Source organism: Bombina bombina, chromosome 2, assembly GCF_027579735.1.
Source record: "Bombina bombina isolate aBomBom1 chromosome 2, aBomBom1.pri, whole genome shotgun sequence".
NCBI lineage: Eukaryota > Metazoa > Chordata > Amphibia > Anura > Bombinatoridae > Bombina > Bombina bombina.
The window spans coordinates 1,115,308,284-1,115,335,301 of NC_069500.1; the positions used below are offsets into that span (position 1 = coordinate 1,115,308,284).

The 27,018-nt window shown below is 39.4% G+C and overlaps 1 protein-coding gene across 2 annotated transcripts in view; it reads left to right on the forward strand.

Annotated features, from left to right (window-relative positions):
• The window catches only part of GUCY1B1 (guanylate cyclase 1 soluble subunit beta 1), a 396,478-nt gene that overhangs the window by 35,264 nt on the left and 334,196 nt on the right, over positions 1-27,018 (forward strand). For both annotated transcript variants that reach the window (XM_053703767.1, XM_053703768.1), the window contains exon 3: positions 18,860-18,960. In XM_053703767.1, the coding sequence (XP_053559742.1) occupies positions 18,860-18,960 (101 nt within the window). The remainder of the gene's footprint in view (positions 1-18,859; positions 18,961-27,018) is intronic.

Sequence of the window (27,018 nt, forward strand, 5' to 3'; positions counted from 1 at the left end):
GGACCTCACTTTACACCATAACTATGGATAGGAACTCATTACTTTTGGCTTCTAGCTACCACCCTCGACATCAGAAGATGGGGGTAATCGCCTCTCAACTCACTAGAGTAGTGAGAAATAACTCTGAGCAAGAGTTGCGTGAATCCCAGCTTGATTCTATGTGTAATAAATTGGAGGCAAAAACTATGACAGAAATGAATTAGACTCTTCTAACCAAGAGACAATAATAATGACAAAAAATGCACCTATGGCTACAGAGCAACAATTGCATTTTGTCACAACTTTCACTCCATTACATTCCACTATAAAAAAAGCTGTATGCAGCAGATGGGATATTTTGGAAACAGACAAAAGCCTTACCAATTGGAAACAAAAACCAGCAAGACTGGTTTACAGGAGAGCGAGAAACATCAGGGACCTGCTGGTAAAAATGGGATGTTTTCGTTGTCGAGAATCTGTGACCTGCAATACTATGCAGACCGGGGACTCTTTCCAACACCCACATAAAAACAAACGCTACTCCATACGTGAAATAGTACTTTTGTCATTTATATATTGATCTGCCCATGTTCCTTGTTTTATGTGGGCAAAACGATCACCCCGTTCAAGGACAGGATGGCCAACCATAGGTTTTCGATCAGAGAGGCCATAAAAAAAGGCAAATCAGATCTCCCAGTTGCACGGCACTTTGTTAACCATAAACATAACCTGTCAAGCTTGTGTGGTATGATAATCAATCACTTACCACCACAGAAGAGGGGGGGTGATCGTGCCAGGATGCTATTACAATTGGAATCCAGATGGATTTACATGCTGGATACTGTGTCCCTGAAGGGGCTGAACATAAAACTTGATTTTGGGCCATTTATTGGTTAAAAAATGGATGCTTTCCTCAGAAGCACTCATCATAAATGATAAGAAGATCACCTCATCTCCTAAAGATTCATTTTCATCTATTAGGTGCAGGGGGACACTCACATGTGTCTGTGCATGTTTTTATACTCTTTCCCCTTTTTATATACAGTATTATTAGCCCTCCGTTCTATACTAGACATTGCGCTGTACATAGCTTGACATCCACCACCTAAACACCAATTAAGGTTTATGGAATTAGACCAATGGTTGAACCTGCTATATGTGGGGCACTAATTGGAAATATAGTCTGGGATGAAGTATAGGATCATCAGAGTCTAAGTGTGTATCACCTGTGTCTAATGTTCTACCTTTTGCATATAGATAAAATGTAAGCTTTTTACATGCATATCGATACAGAAACAATGGAGAGGATGGTAAAACAACGGAACATTCCGCTATATGTGGAACACGATCTCTGAATTTTGTCTTTGAATACCTATAATGACGGAAGAGCCCATGTATAGTACCAACGTGGTGGATGCCTTATGCTGTAGCGCGAAGAGGATATGCAAACAGCTGCAAACTATCCTAATTTCTGACAGGAGGGGCTATAAATTATGGCAGTACAGCCAGTTCAAACACATATTCCTTTGGGCATCACACTGATGATGCACCTACCCTGAAGCATCACCCCTTTCACCTTTGGACATTTGATAAATATGCTAATACAGCATCGAAATGTTATGCGGCCTATCCCCCATTTTTAAATCATTAAAAGTTAATTTTTACTTTCAAGTCCAGTGAGTGCTGTCTTATTTGAATCTTTATATATATATATATATATATATATATATATATATATATATATATATATATATATTTTTTTATATATATTTGAGATAAGTGCCCCAATACATACATAAGAATCCTGAATAGTAATAATTACAACTGAGACACTTAGGTAACACCCTTGCAAAATGGGTTACGTAATGCTTGTAGTTGTAAAATATTAATTTGTGTATTATTAGGGTAATGTAGTCTCACTGTATAGAACAAAAAATGTCTCAAAAACCTCACAAGCGCTAATAATGGTCTGACCATGGGTTGTACAGGTTTCCGGAGCATTCTGGTGGTGCCATAAGTTATCTTTATCTTGGAGTCTTGCTAATTTAAATCTGACAAGCTTCTCTCAAGTTTTGTTTTTGTGCATGTTAGAGTGGACTGTTTTATAGAGGGGTGTATTTTTTTTCATTTGTTTATTTTGAATGGTTTTAAATGCTTTATGGTGATGCAGGTACCCTTCACAGTGGAAGGGAGGGAGGTTGTGAATTGCGCAATATTTGAATGAAAGTTGTGAAAAGTCTTTTTAGTAAGATTTTTAGATTCATGAACAAGTTTTACTGAACCTAGATAACTGTTTTGAGCCTAAGCTGAGATGAGTACTGGATAATTGTTGTCCACCCCAGTGTTTCTTAATTCAGATTGAAATAATCGGCTGATGGGTGAGAGCAGGTTAGTAACCACGGTTACTGACAAGCTGATTATGTCACTTGTGCACCTGTTGTTGTTTAAATATCATGAAAATCCGACCTATTAGACCACCCAACAGTTTTTACAGAATGACTTAGATCAGTGGCTGTGGACATTTCACATGGTTATGATTGTGTTAGGAATTTTCTGGTAGCATATGGTCAAGGGGAGGACAGTGGCAATGCCTAATCTTCCCTTGTTTACATAAAAGCTGTAATAACAAGCAGGCTCATTATAAAGTTTACCTTAATGAAAATCTAGCATTACCGTATTTCTCCCAATCAATCAGAGACTTTCATTGTAATATTGAAATGCTGCTTTATTTGTACTGTTTTCTTCTTTAATAACCACAATTTTCCTGTATTATCTATTTCTGTCAATAAAATTCTTTCATGTCCGCTTAATATATTACTTCCCCCTGGTGATCAGATAGAAAATATAGGTGAAAAGAGCCTCAATGAATTTCTTTTTTTTTTTTTTTTTTTTAAGTAAATTTTTATTAACAATGATCATACAGAACCACAACACAACACAGTTTTCAGTTGACATATTTGTGAACGCAATTACACGCGATTTTTCAGAAGACAAATGTCGTTCAAAGTAGGGCCGACAGCCCTGTAAAAGGAGTCCAATTTGCCCAGTAATCATACTTCAGCTGTGTAATTTCACTTTCCTGTGGATGTGTAATGGTTTGTCAAGAAGTAGGTTTCCCTTTTATATATTTTTTTTTGTTAACATTCTGTATTGTAGATAGCGTATGGTTCTATACGCCATACCTAGTGAGCCTGACATCTAAGCGAGGTAGGATAGTTGGGGCATGTGGTATGCCTAGCTAAGAAGTATATTAATGATGTCAGTCCCCCACCTCTCTCAAAGGGAAGGGGGGGGTATTAGATAAGGAGGTAGGGGTGTCAAGCAGGGAGGGGAGGGAGGGGAGGGGTCAGAGAAACGAAGTGCACCTCAAGTCACACATAGTGAGGTGCATCTTCAAGGGGGGAAGAGCAAGACAGTCGGGAGAAGGTCTCCAGTTTTAAAAAGAGTAGGGCATTATGCATTTGGTTTCAGGTGGGTCTCCCAGGGTTCCCATATTAGGCAAAAAAGATCTGACTGTTTCCTCGTTCTAAAGACATAGTCTTCCATTGCTTTAAGATATTGCAAGTAGTCAATGACTGCCTGCCATCTCGGGGGCTGCTGTTTTTTCCAATTCCTAGCAATTAACATCTTGACTGATGTCAACAGATAGATTAGTAGATATCTCTTGTGTTTTGGAAGCTTTTTTACCCCTAGATGTAAGAGGGCAAGGCCCGGAGTATCCGGGGTCGGGAGTTCCAGGGCTGTACAGGCCGCGCTGACTTTCGCCCAGAGTGGCCGGAGCTTGTCGCATGACCACCACATATGAAGTGGGGACCCTATCTCCCCACACTCCCTCCAGCACAGGGGTGAATGCTCAGGATAGAGTCCGAAGCTTGGTTGGCACTAAGTGCCATCTGGTGAGAATCTTGAAATAGAGTTCGTACATTGTGGTGCAATGGAGCGCAGCTTTAGTCAGTTGTATCGTCTTAGTCCAATCAAGTGGCGTGAAAGTGAGTCCCAGTTCTGCTTCCCAGGAAGCCATGTGTCCCGTTTTCACTAGAGTGGAAGACCACAAAAGGGCTCCATAGTGGGTAGTGAGGGGTTTGAACAACTGAAGGTTCACCCCCCATCTAACCTCCCAGATCGTGGGTCTCCTGATCTTGTCAACCAGAAATCCCCATGCCTTCATCATAGACCTGAGTCTCGCAAAGTCAAACTCCAGAAGTCGGGGAATACCGTATTTAGCAATCATGTCCTGAGACGAAAGAAGACTCTCATCCAGGAAGAAATCACTCAATTTGGAAATCTCTATATCCCTCCAAGGGACAAGTTGAGTATTGGGTAGCCTCTGCAAGAGTGACATAACCGGATGGATAGGACAGGGATGCGGGGCTATCAACTGGTGATGTCTTAGGCGGAACCAGGTAAATTGACAGCCTTTGACTAAATGATTAGAGATCGGAATCTGTGTGGCCAGATGCGGAGGAACCCACAACAAGTCCGAGAGGTCAACATAGGCAGGGAGGGAAGCCTGTTCAAGCTCCCTCCATCTCGTTGGGGGCAGGGTTGGTCCCCACGCAGAGACGTGCGAGAGCATCGCCGCTTGATGGTATAGCTGGATGGAAGGTAGTCCCAACCCTCCTCGGTCTATTGGGGCCTGGAGTATGGCTGCCGCCACTCTTGGCCGCTTATTATCCCAGACGTAAGAATTAAATGTGGTTTGAAATCCACGTAAAGTCTTTTCTGGCACAGGGATGGGGATACACCTCATAATGTAGGTTAATTTGGGGAGAATCATCATCTTCAGAGCGGCAATTCTGCCCATCCAAGAGATTTCCTCATATTTTTTAGATTTCAGTCTCACCTCAACTTCTCGCAGCAGGACAGCGTAGTTTTCCTGCAAGACTATGTTTTTGTCATGAGACAAGAAAACCCCCAAATGTCTGATCCCATCTGTCGACCATTTGAAAGAGTAAAGTCGCTGTAGATGTCTCTGTTCAGGTAGTGCAATGTGGATCATATATGCCTCTGTTTTAGATACATTAATCTTATAATTAGAAATATCACTAAAGGAGTCAAAAATCCAGAAGAGATGGGGAAGTGATTCCACTGGGTCAGTGAGGAAGAGAGTGAGGTCGTCAGCGAAAAGTGCCAATTTCTGAAGTGTATTGTGAATCTGAAGGCCCTGGACCACAGGGCTTTCTCTAATGGCCTCCGCGAGAGGTTTCATCACCAGCGCAAAAAGGAGTGGGGATAAGAAGCATCCCTGTCTGGTCCCATTCCTGATCGCGATTTTAGGGGAGCAAAATCCCATACCCTTGATTATGGCCGTCGGGGAGGAGTAGAGGGCAGCAATAGCCGCACAGAACGTCTCAGGGATCCCAAAATTTTCCAAGGTACAGAACATATACTCCCACCCCACCCTGTCAAACGCTTTCTCTGCGTCTATAGACAAGGTGAGGAGGGGTAGTCCCATATCTGCCGATTCTATGAAAATGTTCAGCAGTCTACGGGTATTATCCGTACCTTGCCTCCCTTGCACAAATCCCACTTGGTCCAAATGGACCAGTGAGGGTAAGTGTTTTCCAAGCCTGGTCGCCAGGACCTTGGCGTAGACTTTCACATCCACATTAATAAGGGAGATAGGCTGGTAGCTCTCACAGAGCACCGGATCCTTCCCCTCTTTGTGGATAGTCAGGATACTAGCCTCCAAAAATTTGGGGAGAAAAGCTCCCCTCTCCCTTACTGCGTCAAAGAGGCGGAGTAGAATTGGGGATAAGAGCTGGGCAAAGGTACGATAGAAGAGGCCCGTGAATCCATCCGGACCCAGGGCTTTATGTGGTTTCAAGGCCAAAATGGCCACTTTGATCTCCTCCAAGGTGAAGGGGGCATTAAGGTCGTCAACAGCACCTGCATCTAAGGAGGGAAGCTCCAAACCCTCCAAGAACTGTTGGGTCGCTGTTCTGCGAGTTTCGACTCCCAAAGAGTCGCTATTTAAATTATACAGTGAAGTATAATAGTCAGCAAACGCCTTCCCTATATCTTTTGGGGAGTGAACAGTACCTGCCGTCGTTGAGATCGCGGGGATCCTGGCTTGAACCACCCGGTCTCGCAGCTTACGGGCCAACAACCTATCAGCTTTATTACCTTTATAGAAGTACACCTGTCGAAGTCGGAGCAAATTTGCTTGGACACGCAACTGTTCTCTTTTATTAATTTCATCTCTAATAACTCCAACCCGGTCGCCCAAGGCAGGGGTTGGGTCAATTTTGTTGGCTAGTTCAGTCTGCCTCAGTTCAGCATACAATTTAGCAAGGGACACCTTGTTTGTAGCCCTCAACAGCGCACTTTTCTTGATAAAATGGCCTCTGAGATAAGCTTTAAGCGTGGCCCAAAGGATTTCCTGGCTCGTGTCTCCTGTGTCATTATGTCTCAGAAAATCTGAGATTGTCTCTACCAGTTGGGGGACATCTCTTTCCGAAAGAAGATGGTCAGGCAACCTCCAGGACGGCCTGCAGTCAGGAGGGTGCAGTGTATTACATCTGGCACTGATGAGGTCATGGTCCGACCAGAGGCACGGTCTTATCCGTGGGGTGCAAAACTGGTCCAGAGTCCAGGAGTCGCACAGGAGATAATCGATCCTGGAGTAGGAGTTATGTGGCTTAGAGTGATGTGTGTAGTCACGCTCAGTCGGAGCAAGGCAACGCCAGATGTCATAAAGGCCATACTGGTACATAAGCTTGCGCAGCGCAATCCGTAGAAACTTTCTCAGGAATGGGATCTGTTTGACATTTGGGGTGTAGACGGAAGCCAGAGTGTATAAAATCCCATTTAGTGAGCAGACCAAAATCAGGTATCTGCCTTCGGGATCCCTGTCAACATATTCTACGGCACAACCAATGTCTCTATGGACCAGGATCGCAACCCCTCTCTTTTTCTCTGAGAAAGAAGCCACTTCACATATGGGGTAGTGTGTCGGGGCATGAAATGGTCTAGCTTTGTTATCCCAATGGGTCTCTTGAAGAAACACAATATGTAGTTTGTGAGAGTCAAGGAAGTTAGATAGGAGGCTTCGCTTAGTAGGATAGTTTAAGCCCTGGACATTGAGGGTAGCTACAGTTACAGACGCCATATGATTAGGAGAACCCATGTCTCTAGTAGAGTAGAAGTGGAATGGGAAGAGGGGAGTGCACTAGAGAAGCTGTGGAAGGGAAACGAACAGAAGAGAGGGGGAGGATGGGGGGAGAGAGAGGTGGGTCTATCCGTGCTCAAGGGGCTGCGCGTATTGTTTAAGTAGCGGTCAGGATTCTCAGTGACCGTCTCTTGAGTAGTATGTGGCGGTCAGGATACTCAGTGACCGTCTCTTGAGTAGTATGTGGCGGGTCAGTATGGCAAATACACATCTCTACAGGGGGCACATGTTCTCATATCTCAATAAGGTTGAACACAAGATACAGAGTAAAACCATGGTATTAACCATAAGATGAAAACTGGTACATATAACAGCTTTAGCAATATTTCTAAACAAATTAGTCCTGCAGGGTGGTCTTCCCTTCAACTGACTACCTATTAGTGGCATAAATATGATGATAGAGTATCTTTTCCCGTAGTTCACATTAAGAGCAGTGGTAGGTGGAGATTACTAAGAGGTAATGCTATATATTTACTTCTAGGGATAATCATCACTACTGAGCAATACCACAAAACTCGGGAAATGTTATCAAATAGAGACCTATTCTCATGGTTGTGATAATTATGCAATCTCAATGACAATTCTCTCAGCTCTACAAATATAAACATACAATAATTAACGATAACAAATGTGTTACAACATATTAACCCATACTTATCTCCCAGAAGAGAGAGAGAAGTCCATAAAGGAAGAGAAAAGGGGAAGCAGAAGAAGGGAGATAAGAAGAAACTAAAAAACAGGAGGGACCGAAAACACCATGCAAGGTCCCATTAGGAACAGTTGAATCCGCAAACCCCTTTGGGGGTATCAGTTTCATCTAAGAAAAAAAAAAGGGGGGCCTCCTTGCCCCGTGTTCAGTGCGGAGTGCTAAGCAAAGCAGGGTTCATGTGGTACTTGGGGCCGTGGGGGCACCACCTGGAGAGGTGTTCCTTCCCGTATGTTGCGGGGGATTCTTCTGGGGGTTTCCAACTCTTTGGGGGAGAGGTCGCCACTCGGGAGCAGCAGCCCTTAAACCTCTGGTTGGATCTTTTTGTAGTTGTTGGAAGTTGGGTGGGTCCGGTGGTATCAGATCCCATTTTTGCATGAGTTCTCTAGCTTGCTCCGGAGAAGAGACCGTGTATTGGTGGCCTTCCTTGGTTATGTGCAGTTTGACAGGAAACCCCCAATGGTACTTTATTGCTTTATCTCGCATTAATCTCGTATATGGCTGGTAATGACGTCATATTTGAAGAGTATGTGGCGAGAGATCTTGATAAACCTGCACCTCTGAGAATTGGTCTGGGAGAGTTCTGCCTCCTGCAAGAGCTTGAAGAAGTTTGTCTCTAAAGGTATAATAGTGGAGGTGAATTATGACATCTCGAGGTTTCTCGCCTTCGCTGGATCTGGGCCTCAACGCCCTGTGTGCTCGATCGATCATCATCTCTTGCCCTTCTTCTGGGCCCACGATTGCAGTGAACAACTCCTGAAGGTATTTCTCTAGGTCTTGTGGGGAGACAGTCTCAGGGATACCCTTCACCCGGATATTGTTGCGTCGGGTGCGGTCCTCTAAGTCAGCCAATTTGAGTTCTAAATCCGTTATTTGTTCAGCTAGGCACTGGGAATAACCAAGTAAGTTGGTATGGTCTATCATCAGATCCTCTTGCTTGCGCTCTATTATGTCTGTGCGCTCACCTATGGAGGCTATGTCACGTTTCAAATCTGCATGGCTCTTCTCAAATTTTTTAGTTAGAGAGTCATGATGAGAAGCCAGGAGCGCCGTGATAGAGTCCATAAGGTTGTTGTTAACTTCCTTTTCGGCCCGTAGCGAACGTCCCACAGCCTGGGACAGGGTAGTCTCACCAGTAGTCTCAGTGGAGCTACTAGCATCTGTAAGCTCTTCATCCGAGCCAGCCCTAGATCTAGGGAGGGGATTGCTGAAGTGGTCCACCACTGTACGTTTGCGGGTATTAAGAGGTTTTTGTTTTCTTTTAAATGTTTGAGGCGTTTTGCGGGCTTGCATGGGTTTTCAGGGAAAGTTACAGACACAGGACAGCACTATATAGATTTGCTTATATCTGACTGACTGGGGTCACGGCATAAAGTAAAAAGCAGTTTACATGTTTTCAAAGTGCATTACAACAGAGAGGAATGATTGGAGATTGTGCTATCAGGAAATTTTAAATATCACATATATGTTTTCATATATAATGCTCCTGGACAGGTTATTTCTAGAGCACCAAGGCCCCCTCTCGACTCGGGGACAGGGGATACGACCTTGCGGAAGGGGAAAGGGGAAGTGGTAGTGACCAACCTAGACTAGCTAGGCCGGAAAGGATGAGTCTTAAGGGGTTACCACCTTGAAAAGAAAAATACACAACCAATTGCAATAAATGAGACAATGATAAAGGTAACCTGTCAGGAGGTAAGAGTGGTTAGACAGACAATATTGTTCAGATTGCAATAGTCTCCCTAAATGCACACTGTATATACCAGCTTTAACAAGAGGCACGTATAGAACCTTATGGACAATATCAGGTTGTAAACTAACAGTGACGGACAGTGCTGCTAGTAGAAGAAATTAGTTGTTATTAGGAAGGTCACGGAATACATTCAAGCATCACATAACATTTTACGCCTAATGTTATAAAAAACAATGGAAACAAGTAAGGATGCTGACGGAGCAGCTTTATGTTGGGTGGTTGGTAATTATGTAAATGGATGAGTGCAGACCCCCTATATGTATTAAAAGTTAGTAAAAGTCCAGCATGTTATAATAGTTTCAAAGGTCTTTATGGGGCACCTCAGATTGTGTGGGGATGTGCTGTGGCAGGGTAAAAGGGCAAAGTGGCCACAGATTAGTTGGTATAATGATGCAGAGAAAAGTGTTCCTGATCCCCTGCAGTTATTACTCAGAAAGGGATTCTTTTGCGGTGGACCTGGCTGTCAGCCAGCAAATACTGATCCCCCTTATAGGTCCCAGGCTCTAGGTGGATGTGATATTCCTGTTACCGGTAACAGCAGGGGCAATGGTATACAACAGGGAGTTCAAAGCAAGCCTCACCAATCAAGGGCCAAACAGCAATACAGCAGGTGACAGTACCACTAGTCTATGATGCCTCTTTGACGTGGGGGATAATGTTAATTATGTGCTGTGCATGAGGGCCAGGTATCACAGGAGTGGCGCCAGTGCCTAGAAACAATATATAGAGGCTGCATCTAGTCTATAAGTCCTCCGGTCTTACCCTCTCTCGGTGCGGCAATTTGGGTCTAGCTGCAGGAGCAATGTTGGCGGAGGCAGGGGAGCCGGTCTAAAGATGGAGGGTGTTCGCGCCAAAAAAGGTATGGCGCAGCTCCCTCTCCTCTTACCTCCGACGGATCTCTGTCAGCTCCCGGCTAGGATCCGGCTGCAGCCGCAGATGAAGGGTCGTTGGAGGGTGAGTTCGGTCAGCGCATGTGTCACTCAGGGGGAATCCGGACTCTCAACCCCCTCTGTCCAGGTATGGTACTGCTGTACCGGAGCGGAGCCCCGACCCTCCGGTCAGCAGTGTGGCTTAGGTAATGCCGCTGTGAACCCCCGAGCAAGATCAGTAGAGAGAAGGCAGTATGTCTAGACCTCAGCAGAAACCGCTTGGGAATGCAGCTGGATATCACCTCAAAAAAAAAAGGAAAAAAGTCTGCCTTCAGTTAGGGTTGCGTGACTCCATCCTATGAGTCTCTAAGAAGTCCACAGCTTTCCAAATCTCTTAAGGTCAAGCTACAATGTCCATAAGAATTTCTGTAATCACTTTTTTAGTACTTTTTAAGTACTTTTTATACGTTATTAGAGAATCTGGCAGAGAGCACTCTCCAAACACGTCTCTCTTGCTGGATGGCTATCCCCCCCCCCCCCGCCTCAATGAATTTCAAACATGATATTGCCTTAAAGCAGTGTTTCTCAACTCCAGTGCTTAGGACCCTTAAAAGGCCATAGATGCATTACATCTTACCTAGAGCAAAGGTGAAATAACCAGCTGAAGGGTGAAAGCAGGTTAGTAACCATGGTTACTGATCAGATGATTATAATGTATTTCATTTGTGCTCTAGTTAAAGGGACAGTCTAGTCAAAATTAAACTTTCATGATTCAGATATGGCATGCAATTTTAAACAACTTTCCAATTTACTTCTATTATCTAATTTGCTCAATTCTTTAGATATCCTTTGTTGAAGAAATAGCAATGCACATGTGTGAGCCAATCACACAAGGCCTCTATGTGCAGCAACCAATCAGCAGCTACTGAGCATATCTAGATATGCTTTTCAGCAAGTGATATCAAGAGAATTAAGCAAATTAGATACTAGAAGTAAATTAGAACGTTGTTTAAAATTGCATGCTCTTTCTAAATCACAAAAAAAAATAAAATTCGCTTTCATGTCCCTTTAAGATATAATGAATATGTGGCCAGTTAAGGTTCCTGAGGACTGGAGTTGAGAAACCCTGCCTTAAAGGGACTCTAAAGTCAAAATTAACCTTTCATGATTCTGATAAAGCATGCCATTTAAAAACTTTCATTATCACAATTTTTGTGATTGGCTAATGGCTGTCACTTGATACAAGGGGAAGGAAATGGAATTATCTTTGTAAGTTGCCAGAAAAAAAATCTACTATTCATTTGAAATTTAAAGTAAGTACCTTTTTTATGTACTTGTCAATTATGCAGTTCTACTGTATTTAATCTTTTAATCATGAAACCCCACAGCAACCTTACAAGCGTTCATGAATCTAACCCAATGAGTTCTAAAACTGTATCTATTTTAATGATTTTATCAATAATGGAAAAAAATATCAAAATATCTTCTGTGACCTTCATTTGTATAAATTAAATATACAAACAACTGTATATGTATCAAGATAGAGGGAGATTATTAAAGAAAACGAGAAACTACAATAAATCATTTAAGTGCATATTATATTTATTTAATTTGTTTTGGAGATGGCCAGCATTTATCTGTCCAATATGACTTAGAGCTAAGAAAGGAGAAATGCAGATGAGGTTGTTACTGCTTCACTGTTTTTTCATAAAACATATATTTTGATTAATATTTGTAACCATATTATAAACATGATGGTAATTACCATCACTATCATATTGTGCATTTTAAAACAAATAATTTATTCAAAAACAGAACTCAATGCGTGGGTGAATAAATAATTATATAAAAGTATTATGACAAACAGCACATTCTAATTAAATAAGACTGCAGAGCAAATTCACAAAAATGAACTATTGATTTATAGCTATTAATTTGTCAGCCTAGCCAAACTGATGCTACTGTTCTTTTCCTGGCAGTATATTAATGTTCATGGTCTCTGTGAAGTTTAAATGGCTATTCTTCAGTCATTCATTTACTTCTTTGTAATCTTATTAAATGCTAGAGGAAAATGAACACAGAGCAACTGTTAAACTAAATTATGAAAATGGTTTATATTATGGTAACTAGTAATGAGATGGTTTCATAAAGTTTGTATTACAAAGCAAATAGGCAGCACACATGACAAATTGTTTAATAAAATATCTAGAACATAAAATATCTAGAAAAATTACAAAAGAAAAAAATGGTAATTTATAATCAAAATGATGTTCTATCAGAAGAGGTTACACTGTGGCATTTTAGATGGCTTATTGTCTCTAATTTATAGGCCAATTATGTTTGGGGGGAAAAAGTGAAACATGCATTGTTTTTTATTAAAAAAGTTATATTAAAGGGACAGTCTACTCTTGAATTTACATTGATTAAACAGATAGATGATCTCTTTATTACCAATCCCCCAGTTTTGCATAACCAACACAGTTATATTAAAGGGACATTAAACCCAATTTTTTTCTTTCACTATTCAGATAGAGAATACAATTTTAAACAACTTTCTAATTTACTTCTATTATCTAATTTGCTTAATTCTATTGATATTCTTTCCTGAAAAGCATATCTAGGTAGGCTCAGTAGCTGCTGATTGGTGGCTGCACATAGATGCCTCTTGTGATTGGCTGACCCATGTGCATTGCTATTTCTTCAAAAAAGGATATCTAAAGAAAGAAGGAAATTAGATAATAGAGGTAAATTGGAATGTTGTTTAAAATTCTATTCTCTGTCTGGATCATAAAAGAAACATTTTGGGTTTAATGTCCATTTAATATACTTGTAATCTCTGTGATTACCTTGCATCTAAGCCTCTGCAGACTGCCTCATTATTTCAATTCTTTTGACAGACTTGAATTTTAGCCAATCAGTGCTAACTCATAAATAACTTCATAGGAGTGGGCACAATGTTATATAAATAGCACACATGAACTAGCGCTTTCTAGCTGTGAAAAACTGTCAAAATGCACTGAGATAAGAGGTGGCCTTCAAGGGCTTAGAAATTAGCATATGAGCCTACCTAGGTTTAACTTTCAACAAAGAATACCAAGAGAACAAAGCAAATTTGATGATAAACGTAAATTGGAAAGTTGTTTAAATATGTATACCCTATGTGAATCATGAAAGTTTAATTTTGACTAGACTGTCTCTTTAAAACTGCTTAATTTGACATTTGAACTGAAAAGGAAGTTTCTGCATGTTTGTTACTTAGTCAGTAAATTATGAAAACGTGATACTGATCAAAATAATTAATAATAAACTGCAACTTTAACCAAATACACTTATTTGAGAAAATATACAAATATATTATTTAGAAGTGTACAATATTATCCATTTCTAGTCAACCCTCCCTGTAACAACCAACCATAACCTTCCGCTCATCATCAATTCACCCAATCCAAAAGCCTAGCCATAGTTATATTAGCATATTCATATTTGCAGGGCACACTCCCATGCTCATGCACACTCCTGTTATACAGAAATTACTTGAGACAGCTTCTAACAAAATAAGGGTTCTGTATCTGGAAAGCAGTGATGTGAGTGACATCATCAGATCAGAAGTGCACATGCTCAGGAGTTGCATGTGCACATATAAAGCCCCACCTAGGTAGCCCTCTGTTACAGGACTTACATAATGAGTCCAATGGAGGGCTTGAAAACTGATTTATTTAGAAGCCCAGTATTGCAGAATACAAAGAAAAATAGTAAGTAATTACATTTGCTAATTTATTATATTTTGCTAGACTTGTACAATGCTACAAAAAACTTTGGGTTTACTCTCACTTTAAGGGTTAATTGTTTATTTGTTGATTAAGACAACCAACAGCTGTTTTGTACAAAAAGATAAGCCTCCATAAGCATGAAATTAAAAAGTCGTTTTATATAGGATAGAGACATCCGATTAAAAAAAAAACTACAGTAAAATGTTCTCTTTTATATGTAACATAAAAATGACTAATGCAAAAAGGAGCAACAGAGGTAGCAAATCTAAAATATTAAAGCGATTAAAGGGACATTATACACTAATTTTTTCTTTACGTAAATGTTTTGTAGATTATCTATTTATATAGCCTATGACATTTTTCTTTTCAAAAAATGTATAGTTTTGCTTATTCTTAAATAACATTGCTCTAATTTTCACACTCCTAACCAAGCCCCAAAGTTTTAGGAGAATACCGTCAGATATCTACTCGAGCTTGCTCCTGTTTGTGTAAAGGGTCTTTTCATATGCAAAGGAAAGGGGAGGGGGGAGTGTCTGATATTTCCCACTTGCAGTGGGTGTTCCAGTAACTTTTTAAACAGAGCTAAACTGAGAGCTTCTAAGTAAGTTTTTAAACAGCTTTATACTGGATTTTTATCTGTGCATCTTATTCTTTATAGCAGTGTCTATTACATGCAGTTATATGAAAGTTGGTGTATACTGTCTCTTTAAGCAATCCTCTGTGCAAAAGAAAAATGAAAAATCTGTTCTGATCTAAAATATGTAAATGGAAAAATAATCTTCAATTGATTTGCTTGGTTATTTGTTACACTCTGTCAATGCCTATCTTATATGTCCCTTGAGGAAGAAACAATTTATACTGTGCTTAGCTGCTTATTACTAGTTTCTAGTTCAGTCGTTCCCTTCCTATGTTTTAACTTCAGATATATTCTAAGAACTGTATTTGTTTAATTTAAGAAATAAGGACATTTTGAACATTCGTCCTAACAATATCCTCCATTCTTATCTGTTAGAATTTGCTGTGCAATAAAGTTTTTTTATTTTGTGTTTTTTTTTTTACTTGAAGGCTTTCTAATCCATTAGAAGCACTAATTTAGGGACTAGAATGCCCTTTAAGGCTTTTTTTCTTCTTAAAACTTAGAGATAATTATTGCAAATCTAGTTTCAAAGTCTTTTGAGTTTGATGTAAAGAGTATAATTTATTGGGTTATTAATGATAAGAATTGGTCACTTGTATGAGAAAAGCTCCTCAGTATTACAATAATCCTCTTATGTATTTTACATTATATGCTTTGTGACTAATCTACTTTGGCAAACATTCCATTCTTGTCTTAGTCTAGTTTCTATTTTTTTTTTAAATAATATTTTTATTTAGGCTTAAAGGCAATACAGTTGTAAGCATCATTTGCTTCAAAAACAGAGTTACCAATAGAGTCACGAAGAATAATAAATACTTAATAACATGGCCGCCATGTATACATAAGTAAGTACATCACAAACATAACAGTCTTAGGTGGCAAGGTCATAAATTTTGACTGTAGACATACAAGGCAAATGCTAGATAACTTAGCCCCATTTTTTTTTTTATAAAGGTGTTCCCCATTAAAATTGTATGTAATACAACACATGTTTTCCCAACCAAACTCTAGTGGCCTCTCTTGGACTGCTGAGACTATAGAAAATAATATATATGGGGACTAGTAGCGGAAAACAATATATGGGTTTAAAGGGCCACTTTTGGACCCGCAGGACTGTAGTTGCACAAAATTTAAGTATAAAAAATCCCCTTCAACTATGATTAAACCACAAATGAAAAGTTACCTCCTAGTATCAAGCTAGGGTATCTTAAGGATCTCTAAAACATTCATTTTGACTGATGAGGAGTGTAAGGGGGATAGGGAAAAAATAAAATAGAGTTTTCGAGGGATGCATTTTCCTATGCTTATCTTCTAAGCTATGAAGGGGGGGAAATATAGTATATAGTATATAGTATAGTATATATATAGTATATATATAGTATAGTTGACGGATACGTACTATGTACTAAGAAGGGTCAGATGTGGCACTATATTGCAATTTGGATATATGGAGGACTCATGGCAACTCTGAATCTCATATTAACTGACGGCCAAGAGTAAGGGAAAGTAAATACTACTTATCTCAGTATAGGAGAAGGTATATCTAAGAGATAACATCAATCAACAACCTTCTACTAGACATATATAGTAACCCAAGATGTAGATACATTAGCATGTTATACATATATAATACAAAGGTACAATAGTCATTCAAAACATATCAAACAGTAGACAGTAAAATATAATATAGATTGCAGTCTTATTGACCAGTTAAAAAACTATTTGATAGTGTGGTCAAGCTATCGTATGATTATGTATGGTTCTGTGAGTTGTGTATCTTTCTCTGTCAATGTAGAGAAGGGCATATTACCTCTTAGACTTATGCTAGGAGCTGTAAGTGGCTATTAAAGGAGAACAGGTCCCAGGATGTAGATGATATAAGTATAGAGGTAGCCATATACAAGAACATGCCACCCTGGCCGCAGACAGCATATCCTCATCCGTGCAGAATATCCACACAAATGATCAATATACCATAAGTATAGTTATGGCTTTTACCTATATCATATAGTCCTGGCGGGCTCATGAGTATTGTGTGTTACCACATTATATAGTGGGCTGCAATAAGTATATAAATATAAATAAATATATATATATATATATATATATATATATATATATATATATATTAAACTAGTTAGAAAGGTTAATAATATTCTCATTTCTTATAGGGTTATATCTAGAGTCACACTGTCAGACAGGTGGACTGTAGCTTAGGACTTCAAACTAACAGTACATAAGGCTATGGAATTCTAACTAAAACTTATGGAATAAGGCTGAATTCTCCAGAATGTTACTCATTGCCCATTGGGTACCTTTTGTATCTTGTGTGCATAACCATCAACTTGCAGTTTAACTCCCTAGGTAAATTGGTAGTGTATATTAGCTCTTATATATATTTGACTTTATCTTGTGTGCATAACCATCAACTTGCAGTTTAACTCCCTAGGTAAATTGGTAGTGTATATTAGCTCTTATATATATTTGACTTTATCTTCCCTCAAGCAGCCATCTTCCCCTACTAGCACTAACATTGGCCTATTAGGCTGAAGCATAGATTAGACCTCATAGTAAAGGCCAACGGCTCAATATGACCTTTCACAATTAGGGTATACCTCAGATAACAAATATATAATTATACAATTCAACCTCTAAGAATGAAACTAAATTAGCGAAGGTACATCTGAACAGGAACATCATTATATATAATAAACATATTGAGAGATCAGAAATATAACTAATTAGCTTGTTACTAGTAAGCCTTTAATAAAACATTGTGTTTTTGCTCCACTTATTATGTGGTTAGCGTTCCGGGAGTGACAATAGAAGTATCAAAATGAAAAGTCCATCTGTCATATAAACAAACTCATGGCCTCAAAGACTGTCTAGACCACTAGCACTGGATCTCCCTAGCCACACACTCTCCAATATTGGGGGATAGCTTTCCAGAGCATATAAACGAAGACTCTTTCTCCAATTTATTTCAAGGGCATCACTCTGGGTATTTTCGAGCAGATCACTCTCCTTCATTAACGGCATCCAGGAACCTGAATGTGGAGACATGGGAGGATCATGCCGCTTGCTGATTTCTGATTGCCGCATGAATCCTGAACTAAAGAGAAAGTAGGAGAGAGCAGAAGGTCTCCATGTTGTTTATACGGGCTAGGATGCGACATCAGCGTGTACCAAGTAGGTCTCAGCGGTCGGATAAAATGCAGCTGATACTGAGTCATATTTATATCCAAATGGACATCCGACACGTCCGGTAGCAGGGTGCTCCGTACAGGCAAGACCCTTTCATCTTGTATCAGGGCAGCGCACCCAGTCTTAGAAAGGTAAGGTTCGGGGTGATTGCAAAGATTACCCTCAAAAGGACTCTGTAGTTTCTCTGAGTGCTCTGGACATGCGCTAGCTAGTGGTTCCTGCACAAACACCTTCTTAAGTGCTTGCTTGAGTTGTGAGAAATGACCATCTGGCAGTCTCTTTAGTTCTTTATCCCACGAGGTCTCCGCTATAAGGTTGGTCTTGTCGTTATATCAGGGCAAATAATATGAGGCTTTTGTAAGCTCCCAGGCTCATTTTTGAAGTAATGTCTATTACTGGGACTTGTCTCTGGGTGGATTTGGGCTGTGAGAATAGTTATATAAGTCCCTTTTAAGATATCTAGAGCCGGGAGCTATGTAGAGATGGGACCATCCAGTTTGGCAGTTAACTCCGCCCCCTAGTTTCTATTTTTGGCTATAAACTAAGTGCAAAATGTCATTATAATTTTTCACAAGATAATACAGCTTAAAATATCCAAGAATATATTTAAATATCATTTATATGATTTATAACAAACATATTGTTTATAAAAAATGTTTTCATAAAATGCATTTTTAGGGTTTTCTTTTTCTGTATACAAAGTCTGATTGTGGAATTTTTGATGGGATATTTTGTGTTAATCTTTCTTTATGTCTTTCCTTTTTTAATAGAAAAGAGGCTCAGCTTGATGAAGAGGGACAGTTCCTGGTCAGAATTATTTATGATGACTCTAAAACCTATGATCTTGTGGCTGCAGCAAGCAAAGTACTCAGTGAGTAACGTGTTGCTTTGTTCAACAGAGATAACTGTTTCAGGAAGTTTAAGAGGAAACGTTATTAACATGTTGCTATTTTTAGTACAGTATTAAGTTTATATATAGAGTTTGTGAGCAAATAAAATATGGTAAAAGCATGTTTAAAAAGTATGCATTTAGTTTTCTTAGGACCTTAAAATGTAATAATTTCAATTTTACAACTAAGGATAGATTTCAATTTTAAATAGAATAATGTTTTCTTCTAGTAAAAGATTACTTTATCAGCTGCATGCACGAGCATTTAAAGGGACAGTCTACTCCAAAAATGTTTTTGTTTAAAAATATAGATAATGCCTTTACTACATATTCCCCAACTTTGCACAATCAACATTTTTAAACAATTTGTTATATTAATACACTTTAGAACCTTAAACCTCTAACTTTCTGCCTGTTTCTAAGCCACTGCAGACCACCTCTTATCTCAAAGCATTTTATAGCTTTTCACAGCAGACACTGCTAGTTCATGTGTGCCATATAGATAACATTGTGCTCAGTGAAGGGGACTGTCGCAGCGTAAGTAACCATATGTCTCACACAGCCCACAGGCTATAAGTAGTTACACTTGTGGATTTCATAGCCAGTCATAACAGTTTATCACACAGTACAGCTTTATCACATTCTTAAGCTGGGTTAAAATGCTCTACAAATGTTCATGCACAGGATAATGAAAGAGGTTTTGGGTATTTTACTGCAGTATGCTATGTTAAAGGGACAGTCTACTCCAGAATTGTTATTGTTTAAAAAGATAGATAATTCCTTTATTACCCATTCCCCTGTTTTGTGGTTATATTAATATACTCTTTGCCTCTGTGATTACCTTGTATCAAAGCCTTTGCCAACTGACCCCTTATTTAAATTCTTTTTACAGACTCTCTACCCTCTCACTTGTAAATCCACGGGCGTGGTCACAATGTTATCTGTATGGCACATATGAACTTATGCCCTATAGCTGTGAAAAACTGCCAAATGCATTGAAATAAGGGGCGACCTTCAAGGTTTTAGAAATTAGCATATGAGCCTACCTAGATTTAGCTTTCAACAAAAAATACCAAGAGAATAAAGCAAGTTTGATGATAAAAGTGAAATGGAAAGTTGTTTAAAATTGCATTCCCTATCTGAATCATGAAAGTTTAATTTTGACTAGACTGTCCCTTTAAACCTAATTTATTATCCCCTACATATGGCTATAACTACTTCCGTAATTATAGAAAAAGAGAAAAGAATGGGCTGTAAGTATATTTGCCCTGAGTATTATCCGGACTTACTGAAATTCCATTTCATGTAGTAATATTGTTAACATATAAATCCAACGTCTCATAACTCAGTCTATTTACTAGTGGATATGTTACCATAAATATTCAAGCTTCTCAGAGACAACCTTGTTACAACCTTGTTACATGTACTTAAATGGCTCCATACCCCAACGGGGAACATGCCCGTAGTCCACATATAATCAATCCTCTTTGCGTATAGCTCTAACTTCCTGACACAGTGCCTAATAGATACGTTCAACGCATATATTCAAGGAAAGCACTCACATTAAGCCTAACAGGTAAAATCCAAAATACTTGCACAGACACCAATTCTATTTGACACAGCCTTACCTGCTCCAACAAGATACCAGACGACTCCTGACCCCATTTATCCACCAATCTATCCCAACACTAGCTTAGTAAGAGGTAGGAATGATTACTTAATTCAGCTAGAACAGGTTTTTCAGATAGGCCAGCACACCAGGGAAGGAGGGGTGACAAATATGCAAACACCCCAACAGGGGAAGATATCCAACAAGGCAGACTCGGGTCCCCTTAAAATACAAACCATCATAAATCTATCTAGCCATGTGCTAACACAAGTTGAGGGTAGGGTGCTTTGCCTCGGTCTAGGTTTTGTACCCACAGCTAATTTTAATTTGTTTCGAACTATGTTGGACCATGATAGGTTCATACATAATATTACCTTATATAAGCATTTCTCAAATATTAAAAAAGACCATGATATGACACCATCCCAAGTATCAGGAAACAGTGATGCACACCAGGAGTTTAATTTCCACGAAATATGTGACCTGATTTACTCTGAGGGGGTTAGAAAATGAAGGTTCAACCAAGGTTGAGAGTGATACCCGAGAGGGGGAAAGAGGTATAGAAATCCCTCTACTTTCTACTCCATTCAGAGCAGAGGGACCATAGTGGAAACATTTTACAAATGGGTAGAGGCAGATCTGAGAATACTCTCCCAAGCACAAACACCAGTAAAAAAGAACATGACTAGAAATGAGCAGTTGGCCCTAAAATCTTTTGGGGGAAATATGAATATTGTGATCAAACAAGCGGACAAGGGGGGATCTGTGGTACTCATGAACAGAATAGACTATGTTAATGAAGCATTAAGACAGTTAAGGAACACTGACAGCTATGAGAAGTTGAAACAGGACCCCAGAAAAACTTTCATCGTAAACTTTTGCACCTACTTGATGGAGCTAGGGAACAGGGTTTGATTGATACTAAAACCCTTCAATACCTTTATGTGAAACATCCAGTTATACCATTGTTCCATCACTTACCTAAGGTGCACAAGACGCTAGAAAATGTCCATGGTAGACCCATCTTGAGTGGGATATAGTCTATGCTAGAGCACCTATCTGAAAGGCTCAATGACATCCTACAGCCATTGGTTAGATACCTCCCCAGTTGTGGCCTAAAAGCAATAGCTTATCACTTAGAGAATGAGACATCGCACAGTGGACCACTCAGAATCTTTATTTCAGAAGTGACTCAGTTCCTATTGTCCCATAACTTTTTCTAATTCGAGGGAGATTTCTATCTGCAGAGATGTGGTACTGCCATGGGCACTAGATTTGCGCCCATGTACGCCAACCTATTCTTGGGTTGGTGGGAGCGGTCCCATATCTATGCAGATAGTAACCCTTTCAGGTCGGCCATCAAGCTGTATCATCGTTTCATTGATGATCTGATCTTTGTTTGGGATGGAGATAAGGACATGGCCAATAAATTTCTTAAGTGCCTAGGGCAAAATGATTTGAATTTATGCTTCACGTATGAGTTTGATGATACTATGGTACATTACCTGGATCTGGAATTGAGAGGGTGTCCTTCGGGTAAGGTCACCTCAGAGGTTTATAGAAAACAAATATCTGGGAATAGTCTCCTACATGCTAGGAGCTGTCACCCCAGACATGTTCCCTATTATGTGGCCAAGGGGCAATTCGTGCAACTTAAAAGGAATTGCACCTTAGCCAACAGCTTCAATAGACATGCTGATGACTTAGAAAATTGATTGCTGGAAAGGGGGTAGAGTGGAAATGTACTCAAAAAAGCCAGAAAGGAAGTAACCAGTATGTCTAGAGAAATGCTGCTTAAAGACAGGGTTGGATCTACAACTGCCACTGAGAATAAATTGACATTTGTGACAGATTTTTCGGCTCAATACCAGGACATCTGTGGTGTCATACGCTGACATTTCAAGCTTCTAGTACCAGATGATGATCTTGCAGATATGGTAAAGAAGGGTGATAGATTCTCTTAAAGGAGAAATGAATCTATAGGCAGTATTGTATCTCCCTCTTAACTTAAGAGACCAGTGTCTGCAACAGCCTCATCATCATGGCTAAGGCACAAAGGGACATTTAAGTGTGGCTACTCGAAATGCAAGGCTTGCGAGTATGTCCATGTTTATACATCCTTTGGATCATTTGTGACAGGTGAGAGTTTTGAAGTGTCATCCTGCCTCAATTTTAGATCCACTTATTGTATTTATCTGCTCTGGTGTTCCGTTTGTAACCTACATTATGTAGGGATAACCACCAGGGAGGTGCACTCAAGGAACCAAGAACACTTGTCAGCGATCAGTGTGGGCAAGATTAATACGCCCCTGGTAGATAATTTTGTCAAGAGACATGAAAAAGACTGCAGCTCACTAAGGTGGATGGTCATTGAAAAGGTGCAAACTCAGAGGAGAGGGGGTGACAGATTCCAGATCCTATCCAGGCAGGAAATGTACTGGATATTCAGATTCCAGACTAGGAGACCTCTGGGTCTGAATTCTGAATATGATTTTATCAATTATTGGAGCTAGGGCCCCCCTCTGGCCAGGGATGCACGTTGTGCAAACACATATGCATAAATGATTAATCCCTATCTATCTGCCACTTAGGTCAGTTACTCTGACCTTCTTTCTGTCTCTAGCTAGAGGTGGATTGAGTCAGAGGTTGTGAGTGTTCCCTTGGGCCACTCTCCTACCCCTATGCCAACCTTTAGACACCTTTGGGTTAATAACGCTGATCCCTTTGTTCATGGTGGCCCTCTAATCCCTTTCTTATGTGGGAGGGTGGGCAAAATGCTGCATGCAGTTATTACCTGATTTATGTGGGTCATGATATAAGTTAATGTGTATTAGCATGCAGATTCCCGTCATCAAACATATTTAGTCACAAGCACTTATTTCTTATGGGGCATATGACCGCATTGCACTAGGATGCATAAATATCCACTATAGCTTTGTTCACCAACAACATAGGGAGGTTTCTATATGTTTTGTTTTCCTATCATGACATTAGTATGTTATTGCATTGTGTGTAATAGGTTATTGCCAATGTAGTGATTTAATATATTAAATTTAATGTCATGTTATACTAATTGTGAAACCAACACATTGTTACTCGCACCATGATAAGTGTATACCCCTGTTCCTTTAAATTTCAATTAATGCATCCACCAACCAGGACACAGTGAGAGGTTCTTAAAGTTGGTATTAGAACTGAATTTTATTGACTATGAGTACGGCTTTCCAGCCAAAATGTGTCAGTCTGGTTCTTTTAGGGGGTATCATCCCACTCTATTTTTAATGTATCCATTGGAATAAAAGTTAAATTTTATTTATCAAGTTATATTTTTTTCTGGCTTATAACTACTTCCGTACCTTATGTGCTCTCAGATGTGTGAATACTGGTGGTAATAAATAAGGAGTAGCTGTCATGAAGACCTCATGATTTAGCTGTTAAAGGATTAAACATTTTTAGCTAAAAACATTGTTTTTTCAGAAGAAACGTGTTCCTGTGTTTTTCCCTTATAAATAGTTTCTAAGATCCATAAGAGAGAACATTATGGCCTAGGTTCTGTTGATTGCCACAACTTGTCAGCACAGAGAGATAGTACACAGGTCCTCTATTAGGCATGAACCTTAGGTCAATGACAGGACAAATCACCTTGCAAATAAATGTACTGTTATGTCATAATGCCTTGGAACCATAAATAATGCTAAATATATAGTGTTTGGTATCAAAATACTCCTCATTACATCACAAAGGGATTGCCTATATGTGTATATGAGCTAGATATACATAACAATAGTTACAAGGTGTTCTATAATTTCAGCCAAGGATTCAGAGCTTTATGACGTGTGGTAAAAAGACATGGATAGGTCTTTCCCTGGCCCCTCTGGTATGAGGTTTAGTCAAGCAATCTGATATCCGAGAAAATGTATAAAACTTTGATTCTAACAATATACGTTTGTCATTCTACATGGTTTGAGTTACCATATTTTCTTTCCAATCTCCCTGGCGCAGACATCTAAGCTAGTACAGTATTAGGTTTTATTTTATTTTATAATTCTTTTTATTTAAAAAAAATGTTTGCATATGTATAATTTTGTCAACACATTTTTCTTAGTAATGTTCTTTCATTATAGCATTTATTTGCATCAACTTCATCAATGCATGCTAAGTCAGTGGAATGAAGACTACATTTTTCGGTTCCAGTTCATCCATCTGGACTTTCAGTCAAAAAAAAATATTTATTTCCTGGTGGATATCCTATAACCCAGTTTCTTTGGGTATGATCTTCTTTGTCTGTCATGGGAGAAAAGATCCAAGATTGCAAACCTTTTTGGTGGAGGTGCAGTCTGGGGTTCTCGTAGGCTTCAGGGAGTTTGGTCTCCTTACGATGCGAGGTTACCATTAAATATCTTGGAACTCTGTGTAATCTTCAGGCTTTTCCTCTTCTCAGGTTTGTTGCAGTCATGTGTTTCAGTCAGACAACATTTTGGAAGTAGCCTACATCTCTCATTAGGGTACTCACAGAGGACTAGCATTAAAGGGGTTTTTCTTTTTTGCATACTGCATTTTGCCACCTAATTCCTGGGGACAACAATTGAGAGACTGATTATCTAAATTGTCAGATTTTGCAATTGGAGGAGTGGTCCCTCAATCAGGAGAGTTAGGTTGGTTTGATATTTTCACTGGGGACTCCCGGAGATCGTCTTGAGGGCATCTCGCCTGAATCTCAAACTACCTAATTATGTGTCATGGTTGAGAGATCTTCAAGTGGATTTAGGGGTTAATAGTTTAGAGGGCTTAATTGTGGTGGGGATTTTGGCAGTTTAGTGGTTATGTGGTATAGCAGGGGTTTTGCGATGGGAGTTGTGGTGATTTAAGGGGTTAAGTAGTGTAACAGGGGTTTTTCTATGGGGGTTGTGGAGGTTTAGGGGTTAAGTAGTGTAGTGGGGATTTTGCGATGGGGGTTGTGGTGGTTTTGGGGTTAATAGGGTTTATTGCGATGGGGGCTACCGCACAAGTATAGGTGTTATTTTTTATTTTTTATTTGGGGCTCCATTGAAGTCTATGGGGCGAATGCAATATTAACAATTTCAATATCTGAAGTCTAACTTTATGTATGCAATAGGTTTTGCAAGAGTGCCAAGTTTTTACTTTTAACTTATAATATACATGCTAACCAGTGCACGCAGAAAGTTAACGTCTACCAAAGGTTACAATGTGTGTGAACGGTAATTACCATTCCAGATGTCATCTAGCCATGTATTGGACATTTTTACTAAACAGAAGATATTATTATATATATTCTTGGTTATGTAATTCTCAAAACTGTGAATTTGTGCCTGTAGAAAAAGCATGCCTCTTCTTCACAGCGAAAATATTATAAAGTAAACATAAAAAGTTGAGAAATGGGCCTTAAAAGGACATAAACCCAAACTTTTTCTTTTATGATTCAGAAAGAGCATACAATTTTAAACAACTTTCAGATTTACTTTTATTACTTAATTCTCTTAGAATCCTTTGTTGAAGGAGCAGCAATACACTACTGAGAACTAGCTGAACACAATGGATGGAGACTACATCTGAAGGGCTGCGTTAGGCTCCAAAAAGGGAGCGTACAGGCATATTTACCGCCACTTCAACTCTCAATACCAGCGTTGCTTACGGTAGCAGCTAGCTGGAAAAACGTGCTTGTGCACGATTCCCCCATAGGAAACAATGGGGCAGTTTGGGCTGAAACAAAACTAACACCTGCAAAAAAGCAGCGTTCAGCTCCTAACGCAGCCCCATTGTTTCCTATGGGGAAACACTCTCTAAGTCTACACCTAACACCCAAACATGAACCCCGAGTCTAAACACCCCTAACCTTACACTTATTAACCCCTAATCTGCCGCCCCCGCTATCGCTGACACCTGCATTATATTATTAACCCCTAATCTGCCGCTCCGTACACCGCCGCAACCTACATTATCCCTATGAACCCCTAATCTACTGCCCCTAACATCGCCAACACCTATATTATATTTATTAACCCCTAATCTGCCCCCCAACGTCGCTGCTACCTTACCTACACTTATTAACCCCTAATCTGCCAAACGGACCTCGCCGCTACTCTAATAAATGTAGTAACCCCTAAAGCTAAGTCTAACCCTAACCCTAACACCCCCTAAATTAAATATAATTTTAATCTAATGAAATAAATTAAACTTATTAACTAAAGTATTCCTATTTAAAACTAAATACTTACCTGTAAAATAAACCCTAATATAGCTACAATATAACAAATAATTATATTGTAGCTATTTTTGGATTTATATTTATTTTACAGGCAACTTTGTATTTATTTTAACTAGGTACAATAGCTATTAAATAGTTATTAACTATTTAATAGCTACCTAGTTAAAATAATTACAAAATTACCTGTAAAATAAATCCTAACCTA